The sequence below is a fragment of the Tremella mesenterica genome (assembly GCF_000271645.1).
Source record: "Tremella mesenterica DSM 1558 unplaced genomic scaffold TREMEscaffold_20, whole genome shotgun sequence".
In the NCBI taxonomy this organism is placed as follows: Eukaryota; Fungi; Basidiomycota; class Tremellomycetes; order Tremellales; family Tremellaceae; genus Tremella; species Tremella mesenterica.
The window spans coordinates 41,034-61,611 of NW_006711244.1; the positions used below are offsets into that span (position 1 = coordinate 41,034).

General features: G+C 46.4%; 3 protein-coding genes across 3 annotated transcripts; 2 read left to right on the forward strand and 1 right to left on the reverse strand.

Moving 5' to 3' along the window:
* Positions 1–549: 549 nt before the first annotated feature.
* Positions 550–1,221, reverse strand: TREMEDRAFT_66269 (uncharacterized protein; the record flags this gene model as incomplete). Its single annotated transcript, XM_007008343.1, has 1 exon — positions 550–1,221. One exon carries the CDS (start codon positions 1,219–1,221, stop codon positions 550–552), a length of 672 nt encoding a protein of 223 aa, XP_007008405.1.
* Positions 1,222–5,608: 4,387 nt separating this feature from the next.
* Positions 5,609–6,723, forward strand: TREMEDRAFT_66271 (uncharacterized protein; the record flags this gene model as incomplete). The annotated part of the gene is made up of 3 exons (XM_007008344.1): positions 5,609–5,734; positions 5,803–6,061; positions 6,095–6,723. The coding sequence occupies 3 exons, from the start codon at positions 5,609–5,611 to the stop codon at positions 6,721–6,723; spliced, it is 1,014 nt and encodes a 337-aa protein (XP_007008406.1).
* An 876-nt stretch (positions 6,724–7,599) lies between these two features.
* TREMEDRAFT_66272 (uncharacterized protein) lies at positions 7,600–8,737 on the forward strand (the record flags this gene model as incomplete). Its single annotated transcript, XM_007008345.1, has 2 exons — positions 7,600–8,133; positions 8,429–8,737. The coding sequence occupies 2 exons, from the start codon at positions 7,600–7,602 to the stop codon at positions 8,735–8,737; spliced, it is 843 nt and encodes a 280-aa protein (XP_007008407.1).
* Between the last annotated feature and the right edge of the window lie 11,841 nt (positions 8,738–20,578).

Here is a 20,578-nt window from a genome sequence, read left to right on the forward strand (position 1 = left end):
ACCTGCCCCCCCCCCCCCCCTACTGTCCATTGAGTTCAGCTGTCTTGCGGCCTATACATCACAGGGGGAAATCCTGTCACATACCGCCATGCCTGGCATCTAGGACACTCCTTTCTGCAAAGGTTGAGCCCTTTCTGAGTCTGCCCTGAGCATACGGTGGTGGATACACGGGTGGACAAAAGGTAGGTTGAAAATCCTAATAATTTGGTACAGAAGGGTATGTAGGTGGCCTCTGGTACCAGTTAGATGGCCCAGGGGCTCCTGGGAGTAGGTGGGGAGTGTTCGAAGTGTACGACAAATACGATTACGATGATAGTAAAGAGTTGCATCGAAGACTAAGGATGGTATCGTATCTATGAACAGTTTCGAGTCGTAGTTACGTGGCATTACTAATCAACACTCCCCCTAATGACACTGACTCCTAACTAATAGATTCTAACAGACTAAAGAGGACCATATCGTAAACCTGGACGTATGGGATGAAAAGGCAGTATCACGAGCAAACCAGGAAATCTCGTGTGCACGGTACGAAATGGAGTCTACGGTGCTCTAAGCGCCGTAGTCGTAGTCGTAGTCGTAGTCGTAGTCAATGTTGAAGTCGTCAAAGTGAATATGGGACTGATTGACATGTGACTCGACAGGAATATGAGTGGTAATGCGAGAGTCGTCGTAAGCGTACGGTTCGAGTTTGGATTCAAGGTCCGCAAGTCGTGCGGCAAAGGAGAGGGGTACATTCTCAGAATTGGTGATGATTTCACAAACTTCTGCGAGTTTTCGACATGCGATACGTAGGTCTTCAACCATGGAGATTGTTGCGATTGTAGCGATCGTAGGAGTAATGATAGTAGGGGTAGCAACGGTCGAAGGAACAATCGAGGACGTGGAGTTCTTTGGGTGTTGTACGTTATACGCTTCAAGTCGAGATCGTGCTATCGCAAGTTCTTCATCACTACGATATACCGCAAAGATGTTTTTAGCAGGCCGAGTACGTAGGCCATCGGTTTTGACATCGTGATCGTGCATGTAACAGGCGCGACCATGTCGAGTACGCCTTGCACATTTACCAAGTACACCATCCAACATATAATAGCATGGTTGAGCTTCACGGATCGTACCATCGTATTGTAGTGCTGCCAAGCAATCATCGCAGGCGTCGTGTGTGTCCGCAAGGATACCTTGTTCGATAATACGCTGTGCGTTCGCGATACGAGGGTCGGTCATAGTGGATACCAGGTTGATAGAGGGAGGGAAGAGAGATAGTGATGCGATGTATGATACGGAATGAGGATAAGACGCGATATATGATACGAGTCGTACGAGTTGTATATGCGTGCAGTTCTTTTCATGCACCTCACGTGGTAGGATCTTTGTAAGAAAATCCGCGTCTTGCAATTTCGGATTGTACGTATCCGAGTTCCAATTCACCACTGTGTATCTTCTCACGGAGGTAATGATGTTGTACGTCTATATGCTTCTATCGAGCATGCGTACCAGGATTGTGTGCGAATCATATCGCACTTTGATTGTCGCAGTTGAGTTGTGTCGTAATCTGCTTGAAACCAAGTTCAGTCAATAGACTTCGAAGCCATACGGCTTCACGAGCAGCTTCTGCGGTTGCACTGTACTCCGCATCCATCGTAGACTGCGCGATCGTAGCTTGTCTTCGAGATTGCCATTGAATCGAATTATTACAGAACTGTCACGAAGTGACAAGTCAGTTTGGTTAGAGATGTGTTTGGGACGGGTATTTAACCAGCGACCGGCGGTTTGCAGTAACCGCCGGTTGATAAGCCTTTTAGCACAGTGGTTTAGACCACTGTCTCTGAAGGGCACTGTTAAATCGTCCCAATGCTGGTTAGTTGGTCTCGTGACAAGAACTTGAAGAGGTGGCCGGTCGCAGACTTTCGTGTTTCCGTACAACCAGTGTAATCCGCATCTACCCATCCTTCGAGTTGATACGGTTCTCCCCCAAGCGTGAGAACGTAGTCTTTCGTATGTATGAGGTACGACATTAAGCGCTTCGCGAGTGCGAGATGCGTTTCAGTTGGTGTGGCTGAGAATCGAGCTAGATATCGTGTCACATAGCATATATCAGGTCGTGTTGAACTTGCAATCCACATCAATGATCCAATGATCTTGAGATAGGGAGTCGTAGCTTCAAGCAGTGTCGAAGTGGCGTAGAGATCCTCTACATGTTGTGGGAGGGGAGTACTGTAGGCTCGAACCGCAACCGGGTTCTCCGCAGCTGCCCGTTTGATATACGCTGGTTGCGATAAGTGAATTGTACGGTTCGTACGATCACGAACTACCTTGAGCCCTAGTATCTGCTTCATCTCACCCATTTCTGTCATCGTCCACTTCGACTTGAGGAATCGCATGAGTCGTACAATCACACCTCAAGTTCGAGCTGCAATTACGAGGTCGTCCACATATGCAAGTACAATAATAGGACCATCTGAACCTTTAGATGCCTTGTAGTACATTCCCCAATCTGATTCAAGTTGTACAAATCTGTATGTCGCAAGCGCGTTACCGAGCTCGATCCACCAAACTTGTGCGGATTGCTTGAGACCATAGAGAGACTTGTATAATCGTAGTGTATTACAACCAGGGGCACGAGCCATACCTTCTGGGTACCTCATGTATATTTCTTCTTCAAGTACACCATTGAGATAAGCTCCTTCGGCATCTGCTTGATGTGTTACGAGATTGTACGATGCGGGGATCGTAAGTACAATTCGAAGACTGATCATACGACTGACTGGAGCGTAGGTCTCTTCGTAGTCGGTACCGGGTTGTTGCAAGAATCCCTTTGCTACAAGTCAAGCTTTGTACTTAAGGATCTTCCCATCTGCATCTTTCTTTATTGCGAATACCCATCTTGAATCAATAGCTTTACGACCTTGCGGAAGTGTAGTCTCCTTCCACGTATTCTTCGATTTGATGTTGTCGAGCTCTCGAGTCATTGCGGTTTTCCAATCCGTACTCTGCGGACTACAAAGTGCTTCGCCTGCGGTCTGCGGTACGATATCACTTCCTTCAATTGCTAGAATCATTGCGACTTCACTAGCAAGACCATAGTAAGATGCTTGAAGAGGGAACCAGGTCACTGCTGAGAGTGTACCTTGTACGTTCATACGATCCCGAAGTCGTTCACTTGTACGTGTTGGTTGCGGTACGACTCGTACTACTGGATCAGGTTGTTGAATCATAGTTGTAGTCGTGGTTGTAGGCTCCATAACAGGGGTATCTTCAATAGCTTTAGCAGGTGCTTCCGTAGGAGTCGTAACCGAAGGGATTACTTCCGAAGGGGTCTCTATGACTGATGTTCATTTGTGTACGGACTGCGGTGATACGGATCGTACGGGAGTTGTAGGACCGTGCGTAGGCAGTGGGCCAGGAAGGGGATCAGGAAGTGTTATGGGAGTGACTGTAGTGCTACGCCATTGAGTTCGGGTACGTATCGCGGTGAGATCTGATGTATGATACCTTTCTCTGTGTACCATTGTCGAGACTGCGATCCTGCGTATTCACTACCTCCATCCGTACGAAGGAATCGTACGGTTCCACCGAGTTGTCTTTCGATCTTTGCGACAAACTCCTTGAGATAGAATACGACATTCTGTCTATTCGGCGCGGTCACAACTCGATTCACCTTTGAGTAGTCATCGTACATCGTAATGATGTATGTCGCACCTTGCGCCGAAGGTCGTAGGGGTCCTGAGATATCCGAATGTACGATTTCACAATTACGAGTGCCGTGCGGACTGACATCCTTCTTCGGAAGTCGAGTGTTCTTCTGTTCTTGACAAACCGCGCAGCTATCCGTACGCCACGAGTCTGCCTTCAACTCATCCGCAGTGTATCGTAGCTCCCCCGCTTGTGCGAGCTCGATAATACGATTACGACCTATATGACCAAGTCGATTGTGTTCAGTTTGTAGTGGTCCAATACGAGTTGTCGAATTGATCGTACCCGTAGTCTTGGGTACGAGCTGCCCCAGTTGTACATATGGGAGGACACCGTGTTCTCGTATCGTAACAATCTCCTTTCCTTTACGAAGTTCGCCCTTTACGAAGTCTACATCCCACCCACGAGCTTTGAGAGTACCTGCGGATAGGATGTTCTGTCGTGCGACGTTCGTACGGTATACGTCCGCGATCCGTACGGTTTGACCAGAGGGGAGTCGTAGTAGAATGTCTCCCTTTTCATATACATGAACCTTGGTCGTAGTATCCGCAAGACCAAACGTGATAGCTGTGTCGAGTCGTACGATGTTTGAGAGAATCGTACGATCAGGTGTGAGATGGTGGGTAGCTCCACTGTCAAGGAGGAATTCGGGTACGAGCTTCGAGCCTACGTACTGTACGGTTGGCTCGGTAAGGCTGATAGCTGAAGCCCAGAAGGGATCAATCGTAGGCTTCGCATTGTCCATGGGTGTCGAAGTCGTATTTGTTTGTGCGGTATTGACTTGTGGCTTCGACCCCTTCGACTTCCCCTTTGATCCCTTTGATTTCCCTTTCTGTTCATCCCTAATCCTCTTCCTACATTCCTTTTTAAGATGTCCCTTCTTATGACAATAGTGACACTCTGCTGTCTTAATCCAATCCGCATTCGCATGCGTATCCGTATGCGAATGTGCATGATCCGCACTTGTATTATTGATCTGAGCAGACATTGTAGGAGTAATGAGTCGTGCGCGATCTGCGACTTCGACTTGATACAAGCGTCGAAGTTCGGCCCACGTCTTTGAAGTCGTAGGGAGATTAATGTATAGAGATCGCATGACTTTGAAGTCGCTTCGAGGAAGCGAATCGAGGAACCAGAGCGCACGAGTATCGGCTGAGAACTTGCATCCTGACTCTTCAGCTTCAAGCCAGAGTAGGTTAAACTTCTGTAGGTGTTGGGTCATCTCCGTATCCGTAGGGTTCGACTTGAGCATAAGCATTCGTAGCTTGCGTTCGACATCCGTACGATGTTCGGGTGTTTGTAGTTGCATATCTGTTGCAAGGAATTTCCACATATCGTATGCGGTTCGAAGAGATCGTAGATCAATGAGCAAACCGCGTTCGACTTTACTCATGATCGCACCTTGAGCTCGAAGTTCGCGTTTACGCCACGATTCCCAGCGCTCTTCATCATCTGAATCAAGTGAGGTGTGGGTGATAGTCTCCTCAGCTGTAGGTACGACTGAGCCTGCTCGAACCGTACGAGCGATCGTAGGTTGACGGTACGGTTCGACATCCGTACCTTTGATTATCCCAAGACATCCATGGATAAGGAGATAGTTTTCCATGGCAAGTTTCCAATCGAAGTAGTTGCTTTGACTCGATAGTACGGGTACGGATTCGAGACCGATTGTAGTCGAACTGGATTTTATACGTCTACGAGGCGACGTCTACTGTCGTCACTCAACCCTCCAGATCGCCCGCTTCGGAACGCCAACCATTCGACAAGGCATCCGTCTCTGCTGGGGGGGCAGACACAAGTGCAGTCACTTGGATCACGACAAGGAGGAATGGTCTTGCGTTACTCTTTACACGTAAACTTGACTCTGAATATATATATCGGCAAAACAACAACGACAATAACAACAACAACAAGCATCATGTCAACGATAGAAGCAGCTACAACTCTCGTACATCTCTCCCGTCCTCTTCAACCTTGGGATGATGACGTTGACGTTGACATGGACGTTGGCACGATCAAGCTCAAAGGGAGGACAGCTCGCCAGGTCAGTTGTCACCTCTCCCATTCATCCACCCGATGACTCGAGCTAATGATCACAGGCTGAATGTCTAGCTCACCCAGATCTCTTCTTCCCTCTTACTCATCATCTTGCATGTCGTACTTGCCTCAAGCAGGGAACACCTTGTCTCATCTCTATCCCCCCTCCTGACCCAAACCCTCAAAACAGAAAAAGAATCAGGCCATCTCGTATGGATGCAATCTCCACCAAACCCGTCAACAAGGGAGGTAGACCGAAAGGCAAGATGGCATGTCAATTGTGTTTCGGAAAGTCATGTTCCATCGCGCTGGGTTATCGCCAAAGGAAAAAAGAGTGGTTCTCACTGGTCAGGCAATTGATCAAAAGATAGGCATGATGGGGTCAAGGCGACGGTAAACTCCAACTCTACCTTACCTTCAACAACTACCATACGATTGGTCGTACCTAGTTCATCTACCTCTCTCAATGCTCAAGCGGATCCGGATTCGATGCCAATTCAAGCGACTGGATCAGGACGAACAAGTTCCAAGAGGAAAAGATCAACAACCTCTTCTTCGACCAACTTACCTATTTCCTCCTCTCAAGATGACAACAACGTTCCTTCTCTTCTACAGATACCCACACCCACACCCATACCATCTCCATCTCACTATCACCACTCTCACTCTCTCAGTCCAACATCCCCAGTGTCAGTTCCAGTTCCAGTTCCCGTTCTAGCGACGAAACCCCCTTCAGCTCTCTCACTCGAACCTATCTCTCCTCAATTCCAGTACGTGATCAAACCGGGAGCTTTGAGACCCTATTCAATCAAATCCATCGTCTCTTCTGACTCTCACACATCGACAGGCGAATTCATTATGCGACATATCTCAAGGATCCCTTTCCTCTTACGAAGAATAAAGATCATCACCACTGGCGTCCTTGTCGTTCTTGGAGCTGGAAAGAGGGACAAGACGAAAGATGAATTCAAAGTACCCGAATACATGTTTGAGTGAGTATTTTTTATATTGAACATGTTTCTTTCTTTCTGTCTTCCACTCATCTCGTCACTTACCAACTTTCCTTCCTTCTTCATCTCACACGTCCAAACTACTACCTCCCCATCAATCCCCAAATCCCTTCCACTGGTGTTTGTCCTGAACCTCCCCAGCCCCACCGCCACCGTTGTCCGATTCTAGGATCTAGAACTTTATGGTCTGATGACTCTGGCTGACATTATAATCACAGACCTAGAGTATCATGTCATCGATGTAATCGTGATTCCAACCGATGTATCTGTTCGGATTTACCTCTACCCCCCGATCCATCATCCATGTTATCTCATGGGGCTGTCCTTCCTCATTGGAAATGTTCCAGTTGCAACTTCAGAAACGTCGAATGTACCTACGATTCCAAACTCATCGGTCTTGTCCCCTCTTCTCACTCGACGCCCTCTCACGAATTGTCTCACCCCACATCATCGGTCCAAGGCGATATCATCAGGATCTGTCCGGTGTTTTTCCCCACGCCATGTGTGATAGGAGATGGAAGAACATTCGCCGTCGTCAGTGGGGAAACCGAAGTGAAAGAAGGTGGGAGAAAAGATGGTAGTGGTTTATTGACTCGAGTGAGTCTAAACTTTCCCCCCTTGTCGTACCTACCTCTCTCTGTGTCAAAACAGGTTATTTTCTCTTCCATACCCATAAAGAAACGCCCCACCTCCCTTCTCCGCCAAACAAAAAGAAAGATTAAAAGAAAAAAAAAAAGAAAAAAACGCTTTCAAAATGATACAGAACTGATGTACCCAGAAAGATCTACCGAGTGTATTTGAACGTTTACGTCTTGAGCCTAATCATCCCGGCTTTAGATCATCACTCAAGTCTTTTTCACCGATGGCATGTCTCCTCTACCCCTCTCTCCCTCCCCCCCCCCCCCCTCCCCAATCAATCACCGCCCCAGACGATCTCACACACATCCGACAACACATCCGTCGACTATTCGAATTTACCTTGAGACCGACCAAAAAAAACCCATCCGCACAATTGAAACCGCCCAGCATGACTTTATTACTTCAGATCATATCCCTCTCCATCCAAACCACACAATACAAGGTCGTACCTTTCTCCATAGGAACGGTGAACGTTCCTCCTCGAGCAATGCACAACTGTCCACGACGGATCGGGACGAAAAATGACATGGTCATGTGTTTGGGGATTGTCGATTTAACTCTGTTTCCTCTCACCCGCACGGATTCACTTCAGTTTGTCGTCATGACCGATTTCCCAGATGCTCGACGATCGTTGGATATAATGGGAACGTATCAATTGGGAGTCTTGGGAGATTGGCTAGGGGTAGAGTACGGTTCGAAAGATTGGGGTCAAAGTTTGGAATTTGACATTTATCCAGAACCTCAAGGCTTGTTGAATGTGAGTTGTTTGGACGTATTCTCTTTTCTTTTATGTTCCCACTCCCATACTCTCATACCATGCCTTTCTTTGATTGGAGACAACTTGTCCATACCATTCTTTACCGAATCACCCATCATCCGTCGGACACAGGGAGGGGGGAATTACTTGTTCACCTTGAAAAGTTGATTGCAAAGAAATAAAATTGCATAAACATAAACACGGGACCGACGTGATTAGAATTGAGCCTTTTATCGTCATGTTACTTGAAAGATTACACCATTACCATCATCGTTATTAGGCTGATCATCTCTAGTCACCCGGCTCGGGTAAAAACGCTCTAGACTTGCTTTACACTCTCTTGATGCAACCTCCACAAACCATTTTCCCATTCCAGATCGATATCGAACGCGAACGCGAAAGCGCCGTCTCCCCGACGTCAACGTCGACTTTGAAGGATGATCATACTCCGTCTCGTCGGATCAGATTGGAATTGGAACAGATCACCACCACGCAGTTGGATGTATGGGCGAGAGAACGGGCTCAAGAGACGGAACGAGTCATCATCTCGGTCAGGGAACGTGATCGCGCGTCGGATATCTTGGGTTATATGAACATTATTTGAATCGTATGGTCGGTCGATCAACATTAGAGGATCATCGTCATGTTTGATCTCATCCTTTCTTTACCTCTTGTCATTCGACCTTTGGTGAGGGGGGAACAGAGCGCTCTACTTCCTTGGACGATCTACGATTCAACGAGCAACAGGGTAAAAAAAAGCCAGGTCGATCATCATCATCAACTGGTGATCCTAACTCATCCGAACAATGTTCGCCTCGACGATAAAGTAAGAGCGCTATGCTATCACCATCAACTGGCGATCCCAGCTCGAACCGACCTCATACGATCACCATGAATCGCGCGCCGGAGGCAATTGGATTCCGACGGACGGTACGTTCGAGGGTGAGGCGTACAGAAAGAGCGCTCTTTCTTGCTCTTTGTCCCTCGACAATGACCAATGATCAATGGGGGTGGGGTGAGTTACTTTTAACCTAGCATAGCGCTCTTACCACGATGAAGAGGATATAATCTTGGATGAATGGATCGGTTTCTTTCCCAAACCCGACTTCAAGAGTAGTCATTTTCTTGTTCGAACAACTGGTATCATTCATTCTCTATCATCTACATATACTCGCTTTACCCAACATCCACAGCCACAGCCTCACGTCGAGTCATGTTTGAACGGAAAGTAAGGGTGAGTTTGCTGCAAACTTTTAACCATGATGAAATCACTTTTTTTCCATCTTTCCCCTCCTTAGACAAGTCTTCGTCGTTGGTCGTTGGTCGTTAGTATGAAATGAAAGACATACAGAGTTGAGCTGATACTTTCAAAAACAGACTGATACACCTTTTCCTCATCAATCACAGGATCCGTTGATTCTCCAAAACCATCTCGTATGTCTTGGTCGGATTTCACAACCTCGGGCAATTCCAATATGCATTACGATTGTAATTCTACCAACGCGGTTATCACCAATACCAAAACGGGAATGAAATCAGATGAACCTTCTTGATGATCGATTTCATCAAAGAGCTTGAAGACTCCCACACTCTGGATCTACAGGTCGATATCAAACTCTTTAGAAACTGAAAATATGTACGGTAGACTTCCCAACCCATCTTCCTCAAAAGGGACAAGTGAACAAATAAATTCCATTCCAATGGTCTTCCACGTTCAACGGTGGTTGACTCGGAAAAAGAAGGCTGTACACGACTTAACAAGCCGAGAACCTTATTTGGTTTTCTGGTCTTAGACGTCCTTCATGGTTCGTCGTCAAGATCTACGATTTTGAATGATTTTCCTAATTTCTCATCCATCCGATCATCTAGAACTCTAGAACAAGGTTCATAAGATTCTAATCCGAGTTATGATGAATTGAAAACCCTTTCCTTTTCCGACTGTACGAAATATGGGTACACAAGTCTACGAGCTTTGGAACATGTGTGGAAAGAAATCAACGTTCTCAACGGTCCTCTCGGATTCGAACAGGGAAAGGTGGTAAATTACCAAAGTTGAATGGTGTTTGACAATCGAATGTCATGTCAAGCTTAAAGTCGAAATATACAACTAGAGCGGAAAACTCATCAAGCGAGTCAAGTTATCATCGGGTTATCCAATAATGTCCCAAATGTTGACACGAGAAACAACGCCAAGACTACGGATATGGCAAAAGGTATAAGTACTATAGAACCAAAGGTGTTGATGATGGTACAAGAATATTACGGGGAGGCTAATGTGTGAGTATGACGATGACGCTTTACTGAAAATGTATTTGTGAGTGTTTATCAGCATATCTACATCATCATCATTTTCCTTCTCCTCTTCCTCCTCCTCTCTCTCTCTCTCTCTCTCTTATTCCATTCCTATATCATCAGATCATTTCCTTCCCCTCAACACCTATGCTTTTCCTCTGTCCATCATTCACTTTTTTCCAAAATCATCGGTAGTCTCTACCATCAAGGTTCTTGTTGTGTCTTCCACACTGTATGCATGAACTCATAGTTGACACTCAAATAGTCAACCCGCTTTGGACACCCTTGACCGTATACACTCGGTGTGACGTTCTTCATTCCGACACCTATTACTACAGTCTGAAAAGGGATGTTTGATATGGTGTGATCTGGAAGATCCTCCTCACTTATCACATCATCAACCGACCATTATCAATACACTGCCTCCTACCGAACGTACCAATCCCCTAGATGTAGGTCCGCAACTTGGTTGCGAAACCAGACATTGGGATGAAATAAATCATCACTGTGATGATCCTGAGACGATCAAGCGGATGGAGCTGGGGCAGGAGCAGGCTAAGGAGGGAGAGGGGAAGAAGGGCATGTGAAAGAATTATTCATTTTCTCCGAGAGTGAGTGAGAAAGTCAGGTTGTCATAAACGGAGAGTTGGATTTGTGACATCTTTTTTTTTCTTTTACTTCTTCTTCAATGTCTACCTTCATCAAGATGTTCAAACGTCGTACCGATTTAATATATACCCAAGATGATGAGTTTGAGGCGGAGCAAAGTGAGGATGATCTCTCTTCTTTTGGAATGAAATGGGGCATGGGAGAAAGTCGTATAAGAGCAAAGTGGTCAGGGTAGTTTTGGGAATTGCAACATGGGGAAAAAAAAAAGTTTATACGTTAAAAGAGAGAAAAAAGTTAAATGATACACTACAGTATACCGAGTGAGTCGTCATTTCCAACCGTCATTGCCCTCTTCTCCGTGTCTTTTTGATTTTTTCCTATTCATTCACCTTACTCATCTGTCACTTTCAATTGTCTACCATACCGTGACGTCACACATTCCTTTCTTGAACATGTTGACGCTTGTAATTATCTACCGATTCGTCTCTCCCACTTTGTCAGAAATGACAGTCTCGTTCACCTGCTTTCGATTCGAAACATGTTTAGTTCATCATCTCTGGTATTTCCTATCACAAAACTATTGGTAACACCCAGAGATTCCACTACCAACAAGCCTCCTGTGGCCATCATCACACCATTTCTTTAGGACAATTAGGACCCCCCCCCCCCCCCGCCCCCCGGGGCGCGAACTGCCATCCACTCTGATCTCCATCGTTCTCATCGCACGGCCGGTGTTACCGGTCTCAGGGTCTCTCATGCTCCCCATTATGGATCTTTGACCGGTGGAAGTAACGACGAGCGACGTCAACCTCTGCAACTCTTCAACACGTTTGAAAGAGGAAACCAGGTGATTGAATATGTTCGGGAACGTCAGGACACGTATGAAGCCGAATACGTACAGGTTTCACATCAAGATTATCACAGTCAGTCTGTGAATCCTTTGTTTCTTTTCTTCTTTTTGCTCATAATACCGGGAAAACACCCTTCAACTTTCTATACCAGGATTTAAGATTGATAACATGACATTTCTTCTCATCGACTATCGACGTCTCTTTGCATGATATGTGACAGAGCTGACCTCTTCAGATCGATTTTTGAACCCTCTTGCCCTGTCACGAGACCGACTAACCAGCATTGGGACGATATAACAGTGCCCAATGGAACAGGGATCTAAACCACTGCGACAAAACGGCCTATTAACCGGCGGTTACTGCAAACCGCCCCGTCGCTGGTTAAATACCCGACCCATCCTAACACTATCCAGACTAACTTGTCACGTCCTTCGTGACATGCCCCCTAGGTCCCATTCCGACCGGAATGACGATTCGACATTGACACACGGGAGAAATCCAGGGGTGAGTATGTCACAGGCAGACCAAGGCGGTTTCCATATAAGCTTGTCCTTCAAGCGCAAAGGCAGAGGCAGAGACAGAAGCAAGAGTCCAAGATCTGTATCCCATTTCAACTCTACGTGACAGTCCCGACTACCATCTTGACGCTCGCGAATCCAATGCCTATGATACCGACCAGACCTTTTCAAAAGAAAAGTATGACAGGATGATCCGTGGGAACGCAAACGACGCGATGAAGGATGAGAATGACATGTCGAGGGATGAGAAGGACACGGTGAAAAGAGGTGAAAAAAGGTGACAAGAAGAAAGACGGTCAAGTGACACACGAAAAGGAATGGTCATCGAGATCATCCTCACTCTCTACCTTTCTCCAACATGATACCTTGACCCAAGTCGTGAAGATCTTACATTCCGTTTGTTCACTCGAACGGTCGTCCAATTCCGCCACCCCAACCACTCACGTCCACAGTTGGGACGGAACAGAAACTACATAAAGAAATTAACTATCACGATTGAAGAGAAAAGGAAGAGTTGATAGAACAAGTTGGGAGACTACTCGGGTGTGATCCAGACCGACTAAATGACTTGATCCTGATCAAAAGGAACGAGAACAAGGTGGACAAGGAAAGGGAAACGGAGATCGAGGCAGATATGAAGATGGTCAAAGGGGAATTTGTATGAGAGTTTGTTCCAAGTGAGTTTCAGTAGGGATCTTTTCCCTTGTCTCTCGTGCCTCTCTGTCTTTCTGCTGCTGCTTCTTCTTCTTCTTCTTCTTCTTCTTCTTCTTCTTCTTCTTCTTCTTCTTCTTCTTCTTCTTCTTCTTCTTCTTCTTCTTCTTCTTCTTCTTCTTTGACTTATTATTATTATCTTCAGCATCCTTGTCCGTATGCTGGTACTTGTGTTTCCTTCTTGTCCCCTTTTTCCGGTTTCATCTCTTGGTTTTTTCTCCTTGCTCTTGTCCACATTATTCTACTTGTTCACATTCCTTGTCCTCGTTCATCTTGTCCCGTATTCGTATCCTTCTCCTTGGCTCTCGTCCCTTGTCTTGTATCCTCATCTTGATTTCTTGCTTCACGTTTTGCCCCTTGTTTTTTCTTCTCATACTTTACGGCTTCTAGTCCCATGTTTGCCTTTACACAAAGTCTCTCGGTTCATCTTTGTTCTTATTTTACGTCCTTCGTTTCTCGTCTCTCGTTGCGGTACTATAAATGTCATGTCTTAAGTGAGCTGAAATCAAAAGCCCGGGTTCGAACTAGCTGACAAGGCACGTCATGTTCCGCCATAAAATCTCTCCGACGTTGTCCCTCCTACCTTTTTTCCAAAACCTCATAGGATTGATGCTCTTGACTTGACCTCTCGGGATATCGGCCGGTCATCGAGAATGGTCATGGTCATATGGAAGAGGAGAGGAAAGAAGACTCGCGTAAATCACGAGACGCTGAGATTCTGGGACACAAAAGAGACCCGACCGAAGACGGAAGAGTGTGTGTGCGTTTACGTGTTAGAAAGAGACGGAGAGAGAAGGGAAAAGTGATAGACTCGTGGAGAGGAGAGACATTAGAAGAAGGAATTAAGGATCAGATGGGTCTAGATCAATGACTTTATAATATACTGGGAGAGGTCATGGTCGCTACGGTGAGTATACAATCATCTTCCTCTTTCATCATCTTACCAACCCTGTCGTATCTTTGCTCCTTGTCCCTCATTCTCATTCCTTGATTCTGGATTTCTTCCGTGTACACTTTTGTCTATCTCGGGTTCTGCTATCCTCTTTCCGAGTCATGCCTGTCCTCGGGTCTCCATGTTTGTCGGTCGGTCGCACAACCCCCTCTTCTCTCCTTGCATAGAGATTAGAAACTCACGATATCCCCAAACTTCAGATTTAGGTGGAGAAGATTGTATCACACTCAGGACTCACATGTTAAGCCTGCCGTCAAGGGATGAGCTTATAGATCTCACAGAATGGAAGAAAGAGAAAAGCGAGCAAGAGGAGAGAGAAACAAAGAAAAGGATAGAAGGAAAAGAAAAAAAGTAATGGCCCAGTTCTCGGATCGATTAGAATTTGATCTTCCCTCTTCTTCAGTGGCCACCCCCCCCCCCCCCCCCCATCACCGCGGTCCAAGCCTCAAACCCATCTTCCGTCTCTTTTCCCAATGACAATATTCATACTCTGTGACAGGAAAGAATCGATGCGGACACAGAAAAGAACATGGAGGGGGTCAACGGAAGAGATGAGGAAACATGTCACGAGCCGCTCGTCGAGTGAAACCCCTATTACATGCTCTCACTCTAGCCACACACACGGGTGTCACGAACTACGTCGATGATGAGGTTGGGTCAAAAATCACAATCATACCCTACCTCGGCACCAAATGCAAATCCCAAAGAACAAGGACGAAGTCGATGGAAAATCAGACCGCGAGGGAAGAGAAGAAGAGGAGGAGCAAAAAGGAAGGCAGTAGGAACAAGAGTCTGATGACGAGTCAGAGCAACAACAAGAAGAACGTTCCCCGACCGGGTCAGTCTCTTCAGGAATCTGAGCCCTCATAGCTCAATACATCCGCAATGTGATCGCGGTTCCTGAATACGCTTGGCATGTTCATTGTATCAGGCCTTTCGGGGAAAGGTCCTCGTAAACCTTTTGCCGTGATATGGACGAGATGAAGACTTTGGGACGAGGCGGGCACAAGAAGACACGGATCATGGAATCGTTAACGATGGAACGGAGATATATCACTGAACAACTCGATAGAGGACGGTTTCAACAGATTCTCCAAGTCTTACTTCGGATTCCAAGGACCAGCAGTCTTTCGGAACGTTGTGAATCGATCCGTTCACCTTTATCAAAACCTTGGGTCTTATTTGAATTTGAATAGACTGAACCACCGGTCTCGTCTCATTCGTTCAGATCATCCACCCTCCAATTCGATCCCGATCCCGATTCCTTCAGTATCCCTTTCATCCGGTCAAATTCAAGCTGAAATCCAGATTGCGACTGAGGAACTCGAAAAGGGTAAAGTAAAAGAGATCATACTATCGCCCATCAAATCCCGGAATAAACTTGGATTACGACATTTTTCATCCTCGTGACCTGTCTCACCTCTTTTCCCTTCAGCCAGACGGACCCACGGCGAGGGCTTGGTGCCTATCCATGCGAAGGGGATGAACGAACTGGACACGACGTCGAGATCAGTCAGAGATGAGCTCGGCGAGTACAAGACGACTTTGAGGTCTGTAATGAAGCAGCACCAAGAGTTGCGTACCAAGTTGGACTTGGTGACAGGAGATAAGGAGGGGTTGAACATCAAGTTGAAATCGACGAGAGAACAACTCAACTGGAAGGATTGGTGGAAGAAAAGGATATGATATCAAAAGAGAAGGAATTAACTTTGACGGAGAATGAAGAATTATCAGAGAAATATAAATTCCTCAAAACGTCACACGCTTGTCTACGGGTGAAACATGGGCACACTGGGAAACGACTGGTCGATACCCAGAGACGACCGGACGTCAATCTGGCCAGAGTGGTCAACCTGAAAGAAGAAGAGAACCGTCTTGAGAGAGTTGTTGGAATCGAAAGACAAATCTGATGTGATATCTGCGGGATACGAGAAGTTACGAAGGGTTCATCACCCTCTGACCAGTCAACACGCTTTGTTGACAAAAAGCAAGAGAACCTCCTGACGGGAAATGATGCTTTGAAGACAAAAAATGGTATGCTGGAAAATGAACATGTCACGTCAAGGCGGGATCACGACATGTTGAAGATCGCACACACGCGAACGATCACCCTCTTGATATATATGAACGACCGTAAGAACAATCTCAAGGAGAATTTAGACGTCAAGAACGCCATCATCTCAAACACTTCTTGTTATGTTTGATCAAGGATCGGTTGGGTTGCAAATCGTCGGAGTAGTTGAGCTCAGTATCGCTCGCCGTTCTGCCAACGTTGATACACCCAACCAAGATCATCTTTCCTCAAACAATGGTCGTCCAAACGTCATTTCAAACGGACTAGTCATGATTGAGTCGCAAGTGAAGGCCAAAGTATCAAGGTTTCTGTTGGTCATTGGAGCGGGTGTGCAGACAACGAACTTGGTAGACTCAGCTCGGATGGAGTGAGCGAGAGAGAGAGGGAAAAGATTCTGGTCAAGTTGATCCAAGTTAGTCAGACGTCCACTTCATGTGTTGAATGTGTTCGAACACCACCACGAGTCGAAAAAGACGAGACTGGGAGAGATTGTTCGACACATCGCGCAGGTCGGGGATCCGAAGGCGGTCATATCGCTCTGGGGCGTCTGGGATTTTGGATAGTTGAAGTCAACTAGATACATACCGGGACAACAGCCAAAAGGACGGATCGAGGTACAGGTGTGATTTGACCTCTACAAGTGAGACCGACCGTTTGTTTGAATTCATCCTGCATTTTCAAACTCAAATCCGATCGAGGGTTTTCATCCAGTTGAACCGAAATTTCACCATGGCGAGGAAAGACGGCAGTCTGCCTAGATTGGTCATTTTCGTATAGCTTCAGAGATCAAAGATCTGATAAAGACCTGCTGTTTTGTCCACAACTCTGGATGGTCGGGTTCAAACGTCGTCCATCATCGGAAACCACGTTTGGATCAACGTCTCTCTGTCTCTGTTCCAAGGCGGGCACATCCGGCCAGAGGTGGGTTTGTGGGAGTGGGAGAAAAGAATGGAGCAGGAGAGTTGAGAGGTGACGGTGACGAGACGTTTGGTGTGGATGGAAATTTGAAGTCGTTCGATCATGGGTCACGGTCCAAACCGCAAGACGGAAGAGGATCGTTGAAGATGCAATGAAAGAATTCATTGACAGGTTGAGAATCGATGCTGGAAGGGGGTGGGAGGGAGATGTTGAACGGTCAGGTCAGTCTTGGAATTTCTGGTTCCCCCCCTGTCTCTGGGTTGGCCATCGTCCATCTATTTCGTACATATCCGTCGGTGTGTCGGTCTGATTCCCCATTTGAGTTGTTCTCTTTCCCTACCTCTGTCTAGTCTCTGGATTGTTCATCAATCATGCATTTCGTACCTGTCGGTGTGTCGTATTGGAGTGTTGGATCGTTCATAGGTCTCATGTTTACAGAGTATTGGAGCGAGAGCAATGTACGGCAAATTGACTTAAAACGGCAACGTGCTGATTTGTATCATAGAATCAGGACGATCCGACACACTCCTCACACCCACCTTCAACACCAACACACCCACCTTCAACACCAACACACCCACCACTAACGACTCGACTTGTGGCGTGGGTTGGCAACATGTAACTGTCTAAGGTCCTGAAAGCGTATCTTGACCTGACCACCTCGCTACCCTCTCATCTAATCATCTCCGCCGGTCTCTAGCACCCTCGATAGATCATCTCATCAACATGGTCCACACCCGATTCGGTCTTCTCACTCGGTATCGTCATTGTCTCCTTGCATTCTGCTCTCACATCCAATCTCGTTCTCGTTCTCTTTCTCTCTCTCTCTCTTTCCCGTCCTGATCCTATAGATCTTCATGCGACTCGACCCACCGTGGGACGTCGGGTCGGGACGAGCCAAGGATCGAGACAAGATGAGACCTTGGTTCTGGAATTGTTGATTCAAAGTTTCAAGCCCGATCTGTCCTTCATTCCTCTCCTTGTTCTGATCCTCTCACGTCCAACATCAACCATTTGATCGACAGCGACATGATTCCATCTCCGAAACAGAAGGCCCGTTCCGATGTTTGAATCCGAATCTCGACGGAATGACTTTGACTCGTGATCCGACAAATCGAGACCGTCGAGACCGGAATGATCTTTCCAAGAACGACAAGGATGCTTTGTCCATCCCTCAATCAACAAGATCAACAATCCGAGGCGATGTGGATATGAAAAGACGAGTCACGTCAGAGTCATGACCAAGGATCAGGACAGAGAGAGCTTCGAAGAAAATCAAGATGATATTCATCCAGATGAGGGAATCGATCCGCACGAAAACGATGGAAAGGTCGAGAAAACTGTTTGGAGATACCGAAATCAAAATGAACATCCACATCATGATGATGACATGAACGATTGAGAGAGTCAGAATGAGAGAGAGACGGACCGTTTCAGCGTCTACAACCGTTTGTGATATCTTTAGATCCGACTTTATCCTCACCTCTCGACTCTTGTCCCTGACCGCTCGCCTCTGCCGGTTTGGATCTACCTGGAACTGGGACGTTTGGAGACTCAAACCTTGAAAATCGAATGGGACCTTTGTTGTGACGTCTGACAGCGTGGTCGAGCTACATCCTTCTTCGCGTTCACACCCTTCTTCTTCTTCTCATTCACAATTTTTTTCTCACCCGCAATCTTCTTCTCATCCACAGTTTTCGTCGGTCTACAAACCCAATCTAAATCTCAATACCCATCCCGATCAAACCCTCAATCTCTTCCCCCTTTTGTCGTTGATGACGGACCCGGGGGACTCCACCTCTCCTCAATGTCGACCCATCTAGAAAAGTCGGTCAACGGATTGATACGCGTGTAGACCGGTCGGCTCGTCAACCTAAAGAGGGTCGAATCAGAAAGTTGAAACATCAGGTTTAGATCATCTCTGGTTGAGCCCCACTCGATTGGTCTTGTGGTGAGGTTTTTAGATCATTGGTCGAGTGTCGTCAATGAGATTCCAAAAGGAGAAGAGATCTCGTCTTTGAATCAATCATCACGACAACTGTCTCACACACAAAATGAACGACTCGGACATGATCAACGGTAGTTTATACCTGAACAACTTACACATGATCTACGACAGCATATACCTAACAACTTCATGATCAGCAACAATTATACCAGAACGACATGAATTTGAAGGGAGGGAACAAAATGGCGTAGACGGGCAAGGGCAATATCAAAGATCGGGAGAACGACGGGTCGAAAAAGGGTCGGGAGACCGATCCGACGAAAAGGGCCCGGAGAACGATTAATCGCAAGACTAGTCGAACGACACAAAGGGAAAGATGGAAATGAAAAACAAGGATTTACAAAAGGCGAGATCAACGTTATGTCTTTTGGCCCTCAGGTTTTATTTCCCTAACATCTGTCAGTCCTATGGAGCGCCAATACCTCCTCCTCCTCGCCCTTTTCTTCCTTACTTTTTTCGTCTGATCAATCCCTGTTCTGTCCTGTTCTTAATTTTGCCTAGATCTCTTTCTTTCCAAGCATCTTCTTGCGAAATCCTTTTGATCCGTCTTGTCATATTCAATTTACCTCCTTTTTTTGGCTTTCTCCCTCGTACTCTTCCTCCTCTTCTTCTCGATTTATTCCCCAATTCAACTCTTTCCCTAATATCATCTCGTTTTCACCTCTTCTACTTTGTTTCTTGACCCTTCGATCTTTTCTCATTTCCTTTCTCTTGACCTCTTCGATCAGTCCGACCTCTCCTTTACTTGTTCTCTCTTCCATCGATTCCGCCTTGACCCGATCTTCTTCTTGGGACCATTTGGACATTTCCACTTATACCCTGGATCATAAAACTTTCTTCAATCTATTCTTTTTTTCTCTGTCGCCGTCCGCCGTCCACATTATCTGACCTCTAAATTCCCTGTACGACATGCACTCATCTCGTTTCCGTGTGTTTCCGTATTGTCCAAACTCTCATCCCATCCTCGACCAATCATTTGCCTTTTCCTCTCTTCTTTTCTGTTCTCGTATCTCATCCCAACTCTCAGATCTCAGAATGTACCATGTACCAGGGATCGATCAGAGTGTCGTACCGGTCCCCTATCTTCTTTGCACTGTCACATCATACAACAAGTCGCCCTCAGCCTCTAAACCAATAAGGGGTTGCAGAGTCGTGAACACCAGTCACAAATCCAAGCTGTGCTTTCCACTATCTCTACAGGAGCAGTCAAGTAGGACGGTCGTCCGGTACTTTTGTTGATCACTGGTATATGTCATACTTAAATTTGAATTCTACATCCCGACCCCCCTCTCTCTCCCATCCGTTTCATATGAATTCTGGCAGGCTCCTAGTGTTATCGCACTACTTAGTTTCATCTTTTCGCCTTTTACGTTGATCATCATCCTTTCTCCATCTCTTTCTCTTCCAACATCATTCATCATCCTCGCTTCATTTCCCCTTAGCCCTTGACGTGTTCTTTAAGCTAACTCACAGCCTCACCGGTAGGAAGGGGCACACACATGCTGTGTTCCC